The following is an 18,951-nucleotide window of genomic DNA, read 5'->3' as shown; positions in this document are numbered from 1 at the left end:
TCTCCTATGGAAGAAATTAGAAATTCTGTCACTAACAATGCCTCCAACTAAAGATAGAAGGAAAAAAGACAAACCTAAATATTAGCCGGCTAAAAGATAAAATGTGTCACTTTTGGTCAACAATAAGTTCATATGATACCAGGTACAAAATGAGGGAAAATTTTTTACTAGGACCTAAGTGGAAACTGGAAGCATTTACATAAATTATTCAACATAAAGTTATAGGGGAGTTGCATGCTGTAGCTTCGCATTCAATCTGTGACTTCTGGAGACTTCTAATTCCTATTTTATGCTGGTCATATGCCAGGTGTACTGTTTTGGCTAATAGTTTTGACTACAAATGCTGCTTTATTTATCTGAAGACCACTGGCCTATCAATTTCAATTGCCTGACGCCATTAAGATATCCTCTTCAATGACACAGGTGGGTGCCCAAAATGGAGACTTACCAGGTGGTCAAGGCTCTTTCTGATAAACGTTACTTGTTTTGTAACCCCATTCCCACTCTTTCAGTCTTTAAGAAACTCTTACATTGTAGGCGTTCACGTCACTGGAAAATGCCCACAAAAACGAGCAACCTGACTTGGGGTTCCAGTGTTCTAACTATAAAGGAATGGCACTCCTGTGCAACAAAACAAAATAACAAGTGCTGGTGAGACGTGAAGAAATTAGGACACTTGTGTACTGTTGGTGGGGTTGTAAAATGGTGCAACTGCTATGAAAACAGTATGGAGTTTCCTCATAAAATTAAAAATAGAACTACCACGTGATCCAGCACTACCCCTTCTGGGTATAAAACCAAAAGATTTGAAAATAGGGATTCAAAGAGATATCTGTATACCCATGTTCATAGCAGCCAAGAGGTAGAAGCGACCCAGATGTCCACTGAGGGATGAAATGGATAAACAAAATGTGGTGTATGTATACAATGGAATATTATTCAGCCTTAAAAAGGAAGGAAATCCTGTCACATGCTACAACATGGATGAACCTTGAGGACATTATGCTAAGTCAAATAAGCCAGTCACAAAAGGACAACTACTACATGATTCCACTTACATGAGGTATCTAAAGTGGTCAAATTCATAGAAACACTAAGTAGGGTGGTAGTTGCCAGAGCTGAGGGGAGAGGGGAAAGGGGAGTTGTTGTTTAATGGGTACAGAGCTTCAGACGTGCAAGACAAAAAAGTTCTAGAGATCTGTTTCACAACAATGTGAATACTGTTAACGCTACTGAACTGTATACTTAAAAATGGTCAAGATAGGGCTTCCCTGGTGGCGCAGTGGTTGAAGAGTCCGCCTGCAGATGCAGGGGACACGGGTTCGTGCCCCGGTCCGGGAAGATCCCACATGCCACGGAGTGGCTGGGCCAGTGAGCCATGGTCGCTGAGCCTGCGCGTCCAGAGCCTGTGCTCCACAATGGGAGAGGCCGCAACAGTGAGAGGCCCGCGTACCGCAAAAAAAAAAAAAAAAAAAAAAGATAGTAAATTTTGTTATACGTTTTTTATCACACAAAAAATAGAACAGGTGTCATTACTTTTAGCTTCACTTGAGATACCATAGTGAAAACAATCTGGTCTTTGTGCTATTTTCCTACTGGTTTTAGATTATCAGGCTAAAAGTCTATAGGCCTTTACAAGATACTTCCAGATGTTCCATTCATCAAGTGCCTCCTGTACCCAGTGCTGTATAGAATACATATGTCATGTGTTATCTGGCATTGCCCCATTACTATTTATGTTCAGGAAGACTATAAAGTAAGTTCACAGCTATAAAAATAGATTATCCCACTAAGGGCAACTTAGAAATGTTCCAACACAGTGTTTTCCTAAGTAGCCGCCTGATGTCATCTGAAATAAGCTAAAAAGGGGGCAAGCAACTCTGCTACATAAGTTTGTCTTTAGCTTCAAAGATTTTAAGCCTAATGTAAGTAAAAGACAAAATTAAGAAAGTAACTAGCCCAATGGATACCTACTATAACACTTATCACCTTATATTTAATTTCTATGTTTACATTTCTTTCTCCCCAAGTTAAAGTTGTGTCCAAAGCAGTAGTTTTAACACTCTTTTGATTTACAACTCTACACCATAAGAGAATCACAAAATTCTGTGTATACAAGTATTTTATGGAGAGCTTCGTACCTTTAATTTGATTCCTAGAGGAGTCCGTGACCCAAAGAAACACTGAGAAGCATAATTCTAGACACATTTAGGTGAAATGTCTCGATGTAAATTATACTGTAGGTTCAAAAGAATTTAGAGAGGCACGGAGGACCTACCTCTGAAGATATTTCTGAAAAAGACACTGTTCCACTGTCATGGACCTGCTGAAGGCCTTACCCTGGTTAACCCTGACCTAGTGGGTAGGAGAAAGTCTTATTTTGTCTTTATATCCCCAGGGCCTAGCATATCAAGCCTGACATGAAGTAGGCTCTCAAAAGATGTTTGCTGAACGAAGCTGAATGGTGCCCTGACTGGGGCTGAACAAATCTGTTTAAATAGGGAGGCAGCCCATGGTAAAATGACATACTAGGCTGTCTCCAGGATACATACAAGTTATGTACATTCTGCCCTGAGGAAGGTATTTGTGCAAAGCATACAAGTTTTCTTACCTAGAGCTGGATAAATAGAAATAGGCTGAATTTCCACAGGATTTACTCATTATTTTCTCCTTTATTTCAAAATGCTACTTTAGAGAAGGAGTAAATTACAGATTACAGTAAAGCCCTAGCAACCACTGTAGGAGAAATAATTTTCTTTTTTATTTCAGGGAATAACATCAGCAGTCTTCCAAACTGAGCACTTGATGTCTTGAAAATAGCAGCTGAGAAAGTAAGCAAAAGTTAATCACTTTCATTTACTTTTTGCAAAATGTTTTGAAACCCCATTCTCACCTCCTGTTCTATAGCCTTCAGAGGTTCAGGACTACTGCTGACCTGAGAAGAGGGAAAGATTATAAAAGAGAAAAAAAAAATCATGTATTTACTAGGTGTTAGCATATTTCTAAGTATCTTTGGCTTGTGCTACCTCTCAGAATAACAAGATCCATCTCTTTTACCTACTTCGTTAAAATGAGGGTTTAGGGGTTTTGTTTTGTTCTGACTTAAAATCACCTCCTTTAAGCCTCTTTTTTAAGCCATCTCATGACTCAAAAGCCACCTCTTGGGTCTTGTCTTACCTTATACTTTGTCCATAAGCAGTTTATCACTTAACCCTTTTTTCTGTTCACACAGCTGTGTGAAATCTTCCTGAAATTTATCCTAATCATTTTGAGTAATTAACATAATAAATATTCCAGTTTAGCACACTTGGAAACATTAACCACACTCTTCTCCCCCCCACCCCCCTCATTTCTGAAACTGTTAAGAGAACACTAACAATCGAAGGGTAACCAAGATTCAAGTCCTTTTTCACAAAAACATCTATTTACTCATATTCTTCATTTCTATCTGTACATTTGCCCTCTTTGAGACAAAAGTGTTTGTCTTAAACACAAAGCAACTTCAAGTTTTAAATATTCTTAGTCTGGAAATCCATCAAAGTCTTTTGAAAAGTCTAAAATACAGCTCTCCTAGCTCTCTGTTAATTCCCACAAAAAAAAAAAACCCACAGATGAGCAAGGCATGATTCACTTTTTTTCTTTTTTTTTTAATTGAAATATAATTGACTTATAATACTATACTAGTTTCAGGTGTACTTCATAGTGGTTTGATGTTTTTAGACATTACAAAATGATCACCACAATAAGTCTAAGTACCATCTGTCATCATACACAGTTATTTCAATATTATTGACTATATTCCCTATGCTGTACATTACATTCCTTTGACTTCTTTATTTCATGAATGTGAGTTTGTACCTCTTAATCTTCCTCACCTATTTCACTCATCACCTCATGCCCCCTCCCCTCTGGCAACTACCAATTTGTTCTCTGTACCTATGAGTCTGTTTCTGTTTTGTTATGTCTGTTCGTTTTGTTATGCCTGTTCGTTTTGTTTTTTGAGGTTCCACGTATAAGTGAAATCACATGGTATTTGTCTTTCTCTGTCTGACTTTTTTCACTTAGCATAATACCCTCTAGGTCCATCCATGTTGTCACAAATGGCAAGATTTCATTCTGCTATATAGTTGGATGATATTCCATTTAATATATAGCATGATTCACTTTATACAAACCAGACTGCCTCTCCCTTAATATCTGTTTACATGATCTTTGATTCTGGATTCTCATCTTCAACTCTTCTCAACTATCATTTCATCAAAAGCTAGGTAAATAACTCTCTAAATAAAAATGAAAAGATTGTAAACATACATTTTAAAATGAAAAACAAAAAGCAAGCTGCAGGAAATACTTAGAGCATAAACCCATTTATCGTTTTGGGTTTTTTTTTTTAGATTTTTTTTTTTTTGATGTGGACCATTTTTAAAGTCTTTATTGAATTTGTTACAATATTGCTTCTGGGTGTTTTTGGTTTGGTTTTTTGGCCACAAGGCATGTGGGATCTTAGGTCTCCGAACAAGGATCAAACTGCCATCTGCTGCATTGGAAGGCTAAGTCTTAACCACTGGACTACCAGGGAAGTCCCTAAAACCATTTATCTTACAAAGACATATATGAGTATGTATTATCTATATATATATATAAAGAAAAGGGTATGAATGATACACCAACTATTCACAATGACTGAGGCAAAGGAATGGAATTTAGAGTTGGACAACTATACACTTTTACTCTAGATTTTCGATATTATTTGATTGTGAAACATTATTAATATGACTTTTAAAAAAATTATTAAGCCTACTTTCTAAAACATTTGGACTCTGAGCTACTTTACAACATTTCTAGCATCTGACATTGTGTGTGACCTGGTAGGCATCAAATTTTTTTAATGCAAAAAGGTTAATTTTTCTTCAACAGGAAATACTTAGAGCTATTTTTCCTATTCCAAGAGCTTGTTTAAACATTAAATATCAATAGTAATAAATACTCATGTGCCAATTACTTCAAAAAAAAGTCACATTAGAAACATAAGCTTTAAATACCATCATTTTTAAATAGTGCTGTTTATTTGGAGTTTTACCATTTTCCATTTTCCACATACGCTAGCATCTTGGTCAATAAACAACACAATAAATATGCCAAAAAGAGGAAAAAAATCTCATTGATTAACACCCACTAAGAAAGAATTAATTCTACTGCCTCTTCTCTAAGCAAGAGTTTAAAAGGGGAGAAAGTATGTATCTTATAATTTTATTTGTCAGTTACGCCTCAATAAAAATGAATGGGCAAGTACCAAAATCTTAAGAAGAGTAAATCTTAACTCCCTTTTCCCTTCAAACTGCAACTGTCAGCTGTGGATGATTCCTGAAGTTATCTAATGAGGATATATATGAGTGGCAAAGTTTGTAAATAAAAATTGAAGTTATAGAAGAAATTCCTTACCCTCTGTCCCAAGCAAAACCAACCTGAAATATTGCAACATATAATCCATTTTTCTTAAAATTCTATTTTTATTTTACCCTACTGTAAACACTAATATAAAAATCCAAAAGGAGGTAATGTATACTATAAACTAATGGAAAAACCCAACATAAGCATCAACGGAAGAAAGGGCCTAGAAGCAATCACATTCCAACCAGTAAGCACATTTAGTGCCTAGATCTTGGTTCCTAAATACCATTCTCCAATAAACAGAACCAAGGCTTCTTGGAGAAGCACTTGATTGCACAGCAGGGGCAGGGAAAATGCAAGAGCCTGGAGCATCTGATGGTGTCAGGAAGGAAGAACTCAAAAGAGCACGGGCATGTCGAAAGGGTATAGGATGACTCCTGAAAGAGCTCCTGATGTCCAAGGCTGAAACACTCTGAGCAATAAAATAAATAGTAATGGGACTTCCCTGGTGGTGCAGTGGTTAAGAATCCGCCTGTCAGTGCAGGGGACACAGGTTCGATCCCCGGTCTGGGAAGATCCCACATGCCAGGGAGAAACTAAGCCTATGCGCCACAACTACTGAGCCTGAACTCTAGAGCCCACGAGCCACAAATACTGAGCCCGTGCACCACAACTACTGAAGCCCGCGCACCTAGAGCCCGTGCTCCACAACAAGAGAAGCCACCGCAATGCGAAGCCCGCGCACCGCAAGGACGAGTAGGCCCCGCTCGCCACAACTAGAGAGAGCCCACGTGCAGCAACGAAGACCCAAAGCAGCCTAAAGTAACTAACTAATTAATTAATTAATATTAATAGCATTGGATGACCTACAGAACAAAATAATACCTTTGAGTTCAAATATGAAGGAAAGAAGGGAGGGAGTGAGCAGCTCTCCCTCCCCAAAGAATTCCAGCTAATGAATGTAGGATGAAGAAAATAGAAAATAAGCATTACAACACCACAGTAATAATTACTGTAGGTAAGATTCACTGATGCACCCTAAAATCAGTACATGAAAGTTTGAGGAGGAGCAGGATATTGGCACAGTCTCAAAATATATCCACCAAGATATTAATTAAATTATAAACAGAAAGACAGTAACTTTACAGTGAAGAAATCTAACACACACCAGCTGAACCAAGCAATCGAGGTTTACATCACCACTACGGCACTCTACAGTATTCTTGCCAAAAATATATAGCCTCAATCTAATCATAAGAAATCATCAGAGGGCTTCCCTGGTGGCGCAGTGGTTGAGAGTCCGCCTGCCGATGCAGGGGACACGGGTTCGTGCCCCGGTCCGGGAAGATCCCACATGACGTGGAGCGGCTGGGCCCGTGAGCCATGGCCGCTGAGCCTGCGCGTCCGGAGCCTGTGCTCCGCAACGGGAGAGGCCACAACAGTGAGAGGCCTGCGTACCGCAAAAAAAAAAAAAAAGAAAGAAAGAAAAAGAAATCATCAGAGAAGCCCAAATTGAGAGACATTTTACGAAATAACTAACCAGTACTCTTTAAGCCTGAAGGTCATGAAAGACAAGGAAAGGCTGAGAAACCGTCAAATGTTAGAAGAGACGGAGGAAACATAGCTCAATGCAATGTGGGATCCTGGATTGCATCCTGGAACTGAAAAAGAACAGTAGTGGGAAAATTGGCAAAATCTGAATACAAGTCTGTAGTTCAGCTAATAGTATTGTACCAATGTTAATTTCTTAGTTTTGATAATCTTACCATGGTTAGTTAACATACCAATGTTGGGTGGGTGATGGGTATCTTTCCTTCTGTACTATTTTTGCAACTTTTCTATAAGTCTAAAATGTTTCAAAATGAAAAGTTAAAAACAAAACAAAACAAACCAAGAGCTTTAAGGGTTTTGAAATTTAAAACCACACATGCGTTTTACAACAGGATCTTTAATTACAAAAGACACAGGAATAAGGTCTAACTACTACAGAGGTTCAAGCTTGGGAAAACTAAAGAAATAGGAACAATTTAACACAGATGGAGGAGGATGGAAAATTCTTCTAAACAATAATGCTGGCTCTGTTCAGAAATTTTCCATTCTGCATGCTAAGCACGTCCCCTGACGAATGCAGCACACATTGACCACTGGCTTTATATACCAATCCTGCTAACAAGACCTTCTCACAGCAGTTCCACTGAAGTATTTCAAGTCATGTGGTTTCAAAAGCACTCTTTAAAACTTTCACAAGTAGGTATCAATCCAATTGCTTTTTAGCTAAAATTGTTTTTCTCAGTTCTAAAAGTCACATTCTACTAATAACCAACAACCCAGGAGACTCTAAAGGAAAAAATAATACTTTTTCGGAGTATATATACATATGTGTACAATCACACACGTCTTTAGGCATGTGCAGGTGCATACACATGCATAGGTGTATATATACATATATATGTGTACATGTGAAACTAGATGGAATCTATGAAATCATTGCCAAAGTGATACTAAGCAAGGTCTAGAAAACAGCATGAAAATTTTATGTGTAGGATATTTTAAATGATATTTAAAACACTTTGTTCTCTTTCTATATTTGGGCACAAGGGAGAGATATCTGAACTCTAAACTTGTAAAGCAATGAAGAACTTATACAACATAGCTGGTGAGAATACAAACAGCTACCATCCCTTTGGCAGGCGATTTGGTGACATCTAGCAAAATCTTAAATACATGCTTTAATCCAGCAATCCCACTTATGGGAATTATAAATACAAGTACAAAATTATGTACAAGGTTATTCAATGCAGCATTGCTTGTAATAGCAAAAGGTTAGGAAAAACTGAGACGTCCTGTCAATAAAGTCGATTTTAATGGCAGATGGGATATGTGCCCCCTGTCCCCTGGCCCTTCCTCAGTAATTCTGCTGTATCATCATCATCCTTCACTCCGTTGTTTTCAATTTCTTTTCCTACCGGACTCCTCGTCTACGCACACAAACATCCCAGTCTCGCGCCTTCTGAGAGTCCTTTTCCCTTCACCCTCTGCCAACTGAAAACACCTTTTCACTGTCCTCCCACCACAGCCACCTTTCTTGAGTAATATACACTTTCTATTTCCTCCTTCGTGAATAGAATTCAGTTGGATGAACAACCTTACCTTAACATTTTTACCCATTTCCACCCTAGCATCTTTATAATACATTTTCAACAGAAAATGTCATTTAACATAAGAGGTTCCTTTTTACCAATTTTGCTAGTAGCCCCCCATTAAGAAATTTCTGTTAATGATACAATATAAAATTCCTGTGCTTTCTGCCTTAAACTGATCTCTAAACTCGATTTGAGGACCATCAAAAGGTGTCAGGTGAAGCTTCATGTAAGCTGTGGCATTTAGATTGGCCTTGAAAGAATACTTCTACTGGTGGTACCCTAAGCAGGATACAAATACGTATGTGGGAAAACTATATAGCAAAAGCAATTGGATGCACAGGTGTGGAGTTCAGAAAAGGGTTCAAGGTCAGAAATTCAAACTTGTGAACACTGATGGGTGGATGGTATTTACAGACATGAAACTTGAGCTACCCACACTAAGTAGAGGAGGGGGCTGAAATTTAAGCCCTAGAGAACTACAACATTTAGAGGTGCAAAAGCAGCAATGGAAAAGGACCTGTAAAGAAAACCAGAGAGAGAGGGAGAGGGGGAGATGGGAGACAGAGCGAGAGGGGGAGAGAAAGAGAAAGAGAAAGAGAAAGAAAGAGAAGTATCCTGGGAGCAAAGTGAAGAAAGCATTTCAAGAAGCAGAAAGTGGGCTTTCCCTGGTGGCGCAGTGGTTAAGAATCCGCCTGCCAACGCAGGGTCACAGATTCGAGCCCTGGTCCGGGAGGATCCCACATGCCACGGAGCAACTAAGCCTGTGCGCCACAACTACTGAGCCTGCGCTCTAGAGCCCATGAGCCACAACTACTGAGCCCGCGTGTCACAACTACTGAAGCCCGTGTGCCTAGAGCCCATGCTCCACAACAAGAAAAGCCACCGCACTGAGAAGCCTGTGCACCACAACGAAGAGTAGCCCCTGCTCACCAAAACTAGAGAAAGCCTGCGCGCAGCAACAAAGACCCAACGCAGCCAAAAATAAAATAAAATTTGCTACAAAAGAATGATAAAAAACAATTTAAAAATAAAATTAGAAGAAAACTAAGTTGGAAAGACAAATTTTATTTAAAAAAAGAAGAAGTAGAAAGTATTCAAATGTGTCAAATGCTGCTACAAGGCAAGATGGGAATGAGAATTTTCCATCACACTATTTATTTATTTATTATTTATGGCTGTGTTGGGTCTTCGTTGCTGTGTGCAGGCTTTCTCTAGTTGCGGCGAGCAGGGACTACTCTTTGTGTGGTATGCAGGCTTCTCTTGTTGTGGATCACGGCCTCTAGGCATGTGGGCTTCGGTAGTTGTGGCATGAGGTCTCAGTAGTTGTGGCTCACAGGCTTAGCTGCTCTACAGCATGTGGGATCTTCCTGGACCAGGGATCGAACCCATGTCCCCTGCATTGGCAGGCAGACTCTTAACCACTGTGCCACCAGGGAAGTCCCCATCATACTATTTAGAGAGATGGATATTTGGGGTAACCGTGAAAAAAGGCACATTGGTGCAGTAGGTAGCACTGAAGTCTCAGAGGAATGGGATGAAGAGAAAAAAATACATTCTTGAAACACACCAAAGTCTGTCCCCATCTTGGGGTCTTTACAGATGCTAGTTGGTCGTCCTGAAACACACAGTCCTCTGAACCTTTCCATGCACCTGTACCTCCTTCATTTCAGGGCACAAGTCACCACCTCCAAGAGGCCTTCCTTCACCACTCTAAAATAAGCACTCCTCCTTACTAATTACTCTCTAGCTCCTTACTTAGCTTTTTAAAAATAGTACATAACACTACTTGAAATTCCATGATTTCGTTTGTCTGTTGATTTCCCCCACAAAAATACAATAAGTAAAGGAATAATATGTACAAATACTTCTTTTTAAGAACAACTTGTATATTTTTCTAGGTGCATCAGTCCTGGCAGATTTTCCGGTACAGCTGTCCCTTGGTATCTACAGGGGATTGTTCCAGGACTCCCTGTGCATACCGAAATCTACAGATGCTCAAGTCCCTTATATAAAATGGTATAGTATACCTGAAGATTTCAGGTATACTATATAGGACTGGATTAAATAACAATCTTCTCTTTAAGGTATCTTTTTGGATAGTAGTTAAAATACAGTTACCATATGGTATACATTTTTGATATCCTAGAAGTATCCCTCCTACTTAATTTTGTTTTGGGAAAGGGACACGGCAAGTAGGCGATTGAGAGCTGGGTGTTTTGGAAGATCTATGAAACCAACAGGCAGGCTAAAAAAGTCAGTGTGGCCACAGGGGTAAGAACGAGAAAACTTCCTAGTGGCACCACTGTGGACTGATACTGAGCAGCTGCATAATTACCTTCCAATAAAGTGAGCAAAAAAGAAAGGAGAATGAGAAAAAGGTGAGATTAGGCCTACTGTTAAAAATACTTTTCAGTGGGAGCAAAGCTATGAAATATTTATTGACTGTTTACTGTTTTGAGCACATTTCAAAGGTCAATGGAATGATTCTAAATGCCTCTCCCTACTAGAGCTGAAAAACAGACCATTTATATTATCTTCAAAAGAGTCTCTCTAACATCTAAAACAAATAATTCATTTGACAAACATGTTCTGAGTGACGATTATGTGCTAGACACCTTTTCTAAGTGCTAGGGATACAGCACTAAACAAACCGCATGGATTTGGAGAGAAAGTAAGTAAATAAATGACTTCGTAATCTAGAAGTATCATAAGAGCTATCTATATAAGTACTTAAACCATGATAAGTAATTTGGGGAAAAAGAGACCAGAAAAAGGAGATAAAGACGTAAGTAACTCAACTGTATTCACCGTAGGTGGCCTGTTTGTTTTATGACAGAGTAGATTTTCTAATGTAACAAGGTTCCTTTATAATCAGTGTTCCCTTTATAAATATTGCACTTTATAAGATATACACTATAACTTCAATTATTTTCAATTATTAGTATATCTCCACTCTTAGAATATATTATTATTTATATCTATAAGTTATTTGGTGACAAGATCTTGGTCAAGAACATAATCTATAATGAACTAACACCAGGTCTTTTTAGCTAAACACAATGCACTTTTGGATATTGCTTTATGAAGGTTTTGAAGAAAGTATCTTTTTTTTTTTTTTTTTTTTTTTTTAAGTGAAGCCCTACTAAATTGTGAAGCTTCCTAACAGTGAACCAAGGATTTCAGGTGGCAATAATTTTCAATTCTAAAAAACATAATTAGGTTCACTGGTCACCCCATCCTAAATTCATATAATATAAATCAAATAGAAATAGCCTAAATCAAATAGAAATGCTTGTCATTAGTATGACAACCAAGATGTAACAACGCTTGACTCTGTTTTCCTATATAACTTGAAAAAGTATAACAAAAAACTAAAACTCCTGGGAAGAGCTCATTTCCAATTTAAAAAAAGCATCTGTTTTATGAACTAAAATGTGTACATACTATTTCATTTTATTATGTTCTGGTTGTCTAGCACTTCAATTTGGATAAGAAAGCTTATAAAACATAAAGTGAAGATTTTCACAGAATAAAGCTTACCTTCAGGCTGGTATGAGAACGTGGTTGACTTAACTCCTGAAATTTCCATTGCTCTGATCCAGGGGTCTCGCCACCTTTCTGAGTGTCAGGTGTAAGCAATCCATCGCCAGCAGGTAATGGGAAAATCCCTAATGATATAGGGCGTTCTTTTCTATTTGGAGAGGGGAGAAAAATTAAGCATTAATTCGTTTTTAATTGTTATTCATCATGACTGTAAGTAATAAGCCTGGGCTGTCACTGCTTCAGAATTATCACTCTTAAATAATTCTGTCTGCCTATCTGAACAAGCAGACTTGCCAAAGAGAAAGGACAGAGTCTCAGAAGCTAAATTAGCCCCAGGGAATCAACTAAGAAAGGTAGTAAAATATAGTTTAGGAAATCTTATTAAGTTACTGATGAGTCCCTTACCCCAACTCCTGCTTCTAGACTTCCCAATTCCTCGTGTTAATCCCTAGATATTTACCATGCCTCTTCAGGGTATCTCTTTTCTGCCTAGAGGAAAATCAATATATGGTCTAAATCAGGGCTACTGATTAAATGGTAAAAAGAACATGTGGACCAAAAAAATGTTGCCTGCCATTTCAGTAAACAAACAACGTTGTCTGCCATTCAGCCATCAGCCACTGCAGCCAGCCCTGATGGAGGGCCCTGAAGGGAATTCAGGATGGAGAAAAACAGTATACTGACCCTAGATAGTTAAGACACATATGAAAGGAATAATTTCAATGAGCATCCCATACATAGAAAAGTATTAAAATCATTAACTTGAGATGTCTGTCTTTTGTGATTAGCAGAAATCTTTTGATGTTCCACTATATGTTGTTTTTATTTATTTATTTATTTTTCTCAGCAAAAACTCCTATATATCCTGGTTCCTCCCTTTGCCGGTTCGGGACGATTCCTCAGAGCTATCTGAGAGGCTGCCCTGCTGGGCTATGGTCCTTAGTAATGTCTCTGAATAAAACATTAATTCTCAACTTCTGGGTTTTGTGTGTGTGTGTGTGTGTGTGTGTGTGTGCGTGTGCTTTCAGAGTTTTATCCCCTAAAGTAGGAAAGCTGTATTGTTCTACAGAGCCAATATATGAGACCCTTTCCACCACATTATGTATGAGAAAACAATTGTCAGTTTCTCCAAACAAGGAGGCCAAAAAATTCTATGAAAGACTGTAGAGTTTCCAGTGCTTTGTGGGAAATTCCAGTGAACAAGAGTTTCAATTTTAATGATAGAATTTTAACAAGAAACACATCCTTTGTTAATGCAAAGGACTTTTAGAGGGTAGGAATAAGCCTGGGTCATCCTGGGTCATTAACTCAAATGGAACTTAGCAAGAAATGAGACACTAAAGGTTTGGAGCTTCTAAGAACCATAGTGCTGCTGGTAAAAAATGTAAGTTAGAACAGAAACACTGAGGTTATAAATAAATGTTGGAAAATATTCAGTTTTTCTAAATAAGTCTTTATCCTGTAAGCTTATTTTCATACCAAGAAACTTGAGCCACTTTTGAAATGTGCCCTCACTGAACACAAAGGGTACACTGCTTTCATACCTAATGATAATCAGAAAGGATTAGTACAACTGTCAAACACCTTCTTAAAGATTAGGTGAAGCAAAAGGGTTGTGAGACTGCATTTTATTAAAGTTGTAGGCACAAGGAAATAGAACAGGACTTTTCTCTATCAAGAGTTAATTATATATAACTTCTTCACACTTGGGGTACTTTTCCTATTTGACTTGGGAGGAAAATTCAAACGCATGTAGGCAGCATAATAAAAGGCTAGATTTTAAAACCAAATCTAAGTTTGTCTCCACGACCTGCCAGAACAGCCAAATAACAAAGCGGTCAGCTGTTCTTTATACCAGTTACTCCCAAACGCTGGTTCAGCAAGAAAGTTGTCACAAGTCCACAGCAAAGAGGCATTATTTATTATACCCTTACTGGATGATACAGAACACATTATACACATACATGCTTCCACATAGCACAGAACCTGTTCTTTCTTGAGAATGATTCACCCCTTTGCCACATCTTTTCTGCTTGATTTTAAAATGCCCTTTATTTCACCAAATGACGGTGACAACGACTGGAAATTTTGGGTGGGGAACGTATTTTGGGAACTGAAAATCTAAGGGTCTAAGAGCTACTAGATTACTTATTTTTTCTAACATATCTTAATGACTTTAGCAAAAAGCGACCAGGAATTTAATGAGATGGAAGTTAATGGAAGGCTCTCTAACCCCAAGTGCAAAGAAAGACAATACAAACTTCATTCGAATTCATCACACTGCCAACAGAAATCAAAATACAGGCCAGTCATGAGGATGATCTTCCTTCAGGAATGACAACACAATCATTTTCACACAGGTTAAATACTGGAAAATCTGGGGGAAGGAGTCGGCTGTGGGTCCAAGTTTTACTTTCCTACTCCTGTTAAAATACTAAATCTACAACCCAAAATATAAGTAGAATTCAAACCTTTGTACTGCTTATATTTATCCTTCAGAAACTGCTTGACAGGGAGGGAATTTTTCTTCAGAGACTGATAGCTGTCAAGAGGGTCAGTGATGCTCTAGGTTACACTGTTCCAACTCTGGAAAAATTGTATTACTACACACATCTTTTCTCTCCGTTTTTTACTGATAAACTACGTAAGACTTGGCGGGGAGGGAGAAGGACATGTAATTATGCACGTTAAGTAGAGTCCTATTTTCAAAAGGAAACCCTGAAAAGTGAACATTAGTCCTGTACTATATTGGTATGCATGTTTGATACTCTATATATTAAACGCTTCAGTAAAACTCACAAAAGAAGCCAAAGAATGAAATACATGTGGGAAAATATCAAGTGGCAGATTTAAACCGCAGGTGTTTCAATAATGCATTACTATCTAGAAACAAAGCTATTATCAGCTATCAGAATCCTTGTTACATATTTTTAAAAACTGCCATATATCCATTTTTTAATTGGTTATTTAAATGTTACCTTATGTGCATAAATAACTTTGCAAATATGTTTTGAAACAGCTTTATTATTCCCATTTAAAACAAATAATAATTAATAAAATCTACTGTACATATTATAAAGAGCAGTAAAAAGATTACATTTGTTCAACACCCACCATGTGGCAAGCACTCAGATGGATGATTTATTTACATTATCTCAGTTAATCCTCATAAGGAAATAGGAATTATTTTCCCTGGTTTCAGATTAGGAAAAGTGACACTCAGAGACTTTAGGCACTAGTAATCAGCAGAAATGGGATTCAAAGTCAGGCCTGTTTTGACTTCAAGACCCATGTACTTTCCTTGGAACTACCTATTTCTTGACACTTTAATCTTCATATTAAAGACTGAATATGGAAGACTTTCTTCAATCAGATCAACAGCAACTTTTATGTCAAGGAACTTTTTGAATTTAATCATAAGTTATTTTATGAATAAAACAGCTAGAGCTAAAATAGTTTTGCTAAAAATGTAGTAGATGTAAGTGACTATGAAAATTATTTACTTGTTTAATTTACAATGTATCTTGCGACTGATTGAATACGAAATAATCATCTCACGTGTTTTTTAAAACGACCCAATGGGGTAAGAACCTCAGAGGAGGAAACTCTGGCACAGAGAGTAAGCACCTTGCCAAAGGCCCCACAGCTCACATGTAGCAGAGCGTTTGTAGCCAGGCAGTCCGACTCCAAACCTCTCACCCACTGCACAGCACTGCATGGCACAGCACAGCACTGCATGGCACAGCACAGCACTGGCATCTTAAATGGAATGGAAACCTAAGCCAGCCCTTTGAGACTAATCTTATTTTAATAGTCTAAATATTCTTGAGTCAACGTATTTTTCAATTTCCTAAAAGCCTATATATACATACATACAAATCCTTTATGTATTAAAATATACACAAGTGATAAGATTTGCTCCTGATTTTTATAAAATCAGGGGGAAAAAAATGACCAAGTACCTAGTTTTAAGACCATAGTTGAAATTTAATTTTTGGACCTTAAACTAATGTTGAACATGAATGGACCATGAATAAAAAAAGAACACAGTGAGGGAATTTACTACTTTAATTCACCTTACTTTAAGTCCACAATTAGGAGTTGAGTTTTAAGTAAACACTTATAAAAAGCTATACACTATGAACCCTCATTTAAAACGATGCACAAAGCAAAAATCTCAACAAATCAGCTAATTTTAGTTTGATGAGTTAGAAAACAAAAGAAACCAAAACATTAAATCTCTAAAATATAGAAGATGGTTCTTAGAGCGTGCAAGTAGAGTGAAGAGCAGAAAAGCTACAGAGACTAATGACTACCCCCACAAGCGGGCATGGATATTTGTCACCCAAGTCTACCAAGAAAAGGCAACATCTGACAAAACAATAGTGAATAGGCTCTGTAACGCTTTCGTAACTTTGATGTGTAAATAATTGGGGGAAAAAAAGGAATTCCTTGCCCTAAAAGGTTTAAATCCTTTCACTTTAAAATATATTTAGTTTTAGGAAGAAAATATTTAAGTTGTCAGTTCCCATGAGCTGCTATCAAAAATTGCAACAACTGCAAAAAGGAGGCCTGAACCTCCATCAGTCAAAGGATAGTTGGGACAAAATAAACACCTATGGCCTGTGCCTAATCAACTACAAGTCCCACCATAAAAGGTTATTTGCTCCTAAATACTCAGATACTAAACGAAGAGACTGTGCAAATTTGACCCAGTGCTTGACGCCTGCTCTCCCTTTACTCTTTGAACACTGCTGAAAACAAGACCACACTGATCTTGTACTTGTGTGTAAGTACAATCTGAAAATCTTTTTCGTAAGTTGGTGCTTTCCAAACACCAAGCCGTATCCCTAAGTGATAGCCCATAAATTACTATAAATAAGAAATGAAATCTCAGCTTCAATCCGTTTTCCATTGTTTCAATCTGCAACAGAAATGGTTACAAAGAAGGCCTGCGAAGCTAAAAATTCAAGGAAAACCAACTACACAGGGACTTCTAAGAGAGACTGAAGTACCTGAGTATCCTTGGTAGGTTCTGCGTCAGAGCTGGCACTCCGGTAGAAATAGAAAAGTGCACAAGCAGCAAAACAGAGAGAGACACCAGGACAGCGGAATTCATGACCACCGCCCCGCCAACACAGCCGAACGCAAACAGCAGCATGCATCCAGGGCTCATGGCGCTGTGCTGGCATGGTGAAGCTCCGGAACCGGGAGGCCTACACGGGGGCCACAGGGGTATCCTTGTCGCGAGGATCTGTCATTCAGCTGCTGCCACAAAAACAATGCCACCAGCAGCAGCTTTCCACTCCATCCTGCAGCAGCTCCGAAGCGATGACGTCATCGCGCTCTCCCCACCTCGTAGCCACAGAGCTGCTGCTCCTAGCACTTACGCAGCAATCCAGAGCGACGGCAAGCCTATGAACTGCTTTCCTCTCCACTAAGAGTCCTGGCTGAGCTCACTGGCTACAATGCTTGGAGATCTACATAATTTATTCACACTCCTACATCAAACAGAAGTCTTAGCTAACTAACCCTTTCAAGCATGCCTCTCTGTAACAAAAGGGACTTTGAAACCAATTATACAGGAGAAATGAAAATTTTTCATCACTCTCACAAATCAGACAATTTTAAACCTAGTGTAATCTTCATTAAATATCAGAAATCAATCAAAATACCTCGATATGTTGCCATATAGCATGGCTCACAATTTCCCTCTTCATCAGTGAAAGCTGTTCTGTTTTTCCATGCTACTCTCTCCTGTAGCATTCCAACTACAGTAGAGGGCTTTTTGAATCAGCTTAACTATTGTTCCAGGATTAAAGAACAGAGAGAAACAGAAACAAACAGATTATTTTATTTCCCTTTTTCCCAAGGCAAAAATGTATGAAAAAGCTTACCTAATTCTACTATGAGCTGTGGACTCTAGTTGATCACCCCCTGAGAGCTGATGAAGTTTTGTTCTTTCTAAGTGTTCCATATAATTATGGATCATCTATTTTGAAGAAAGAAAAGAATACACAAACTTTTAAGACTAATACCTGGAATAAAGACATACTGTTTTAGCAAGGGAAACCTTTTAATATAAATTTCTTACTTATCAGACTACATTCCACGTAAAAGAATATTAAGGATGAAATTTTCTTTTAACGGCAAAGGAATATGCAAATGCTTACATTTAAGGATGCTAGTGTCCGCAAAAGTAGCCAACGTCTTGCTTAGCATAGCGAAAAACTTTTTTCGAACCCTGGCCACGCTTTCACTGTTGTGGCCAGGGTTCGATCCCTGGTCGGCGAACTGAGATCCCGCAGTGGCCCAGTGTGGCCAGATAAATAAATAAATATATTTTTTAAAGTATGCTTTTGTTGTGAAAATTTTACTTGGCATGCATACATATACAAAAATTAAGAAGTATGTAAATCAATTTGAAACTGTTATTTACCTCAAATAAACAAAAAGATGAATTCTGATGCATGGATTAAGATGGGTAATTCTATCAAATCAAATATAAAAGAATCAATCAGGCTGTTCCCCAATTAAAACCAGCCCAAATAAGAAATGTATCAGACAAGGAAAAATGAATACAGAATCACATGGATATGGCATATGAAAGCATTTTTAAAACTTTTAAATTTAAAGATTTTCTCTTTATCACCATTTAAAAAACAGTTTTGCAGAAATACAGTTTTTGTCTTTGTGTCAGTGAGTCAGAAATAATGAGCTGTTTCCTTCTTGTATCAGGGAAAACTTTAAGGGAAAAAATTTAAATGAGACTAGTATAACAAAGTGATGGTTGGGCCAAATAGATACCAATTTAAATTTTCAAACGATTTTAGAAAATCTAAGTCAAATACTTTTATAATGGAGAGTGATTATA

At 37.9% G+C, this 18,951-nt stretch overlaps 1 protein-coding gene across 4 annotated transcripts in view; it reads right to left on the bottom strand.

Annotated features, from left to right (window-relative positions):
• SPAG9 (sperm associated antigen 9) overlaps positions 1 to 18,951 on the bottom strand; it is a 134,686-nt gene that overhangs the window by 51,704 nt on the left and 64,031 nt on the right. For 3 of the 4 annotated variants that reach the window (XM_082604422.1, XM_082604421.1, XM_082604423.1), the window contains 2 exons: positions 17,975 to 18,069; positions 12,075 to 12,225 (listed from right to left, as the gene is read on the bottom strand). In XM_082604422.1, coding sequence (XP_082460548.1) covers positions 12,075 to 12,225; positions 17,975 to 18,069 — 246 coding nt within the window. Of the gene's footprint in view, positions 1 to 12,074; positions 12,226 to 17,092; positions 17,279 to 17,974; positions 18,070 to 18,951 lie in introns of those variants that run through there. The other variant, XM_082604424.1, reaches the window with a different exon arrangement.

Source organism: Mesoplodon mirus, assembly GCF_964341445.2.
Source record: "Mesoplodon mirus genome assembly, chromosome: 18".
In the NCBI taxonomy this organism is placed as follows: domain Eukaryota; kingdom Metazoa; phylum Chordata; class Mammalia; order Artiodactyla; family Ziphiidae; genus Mesoplodon; species Mesoplodon mirus.
This window is presented reverse-complemented; position numbering and strand designations above follow the sequence as displayed.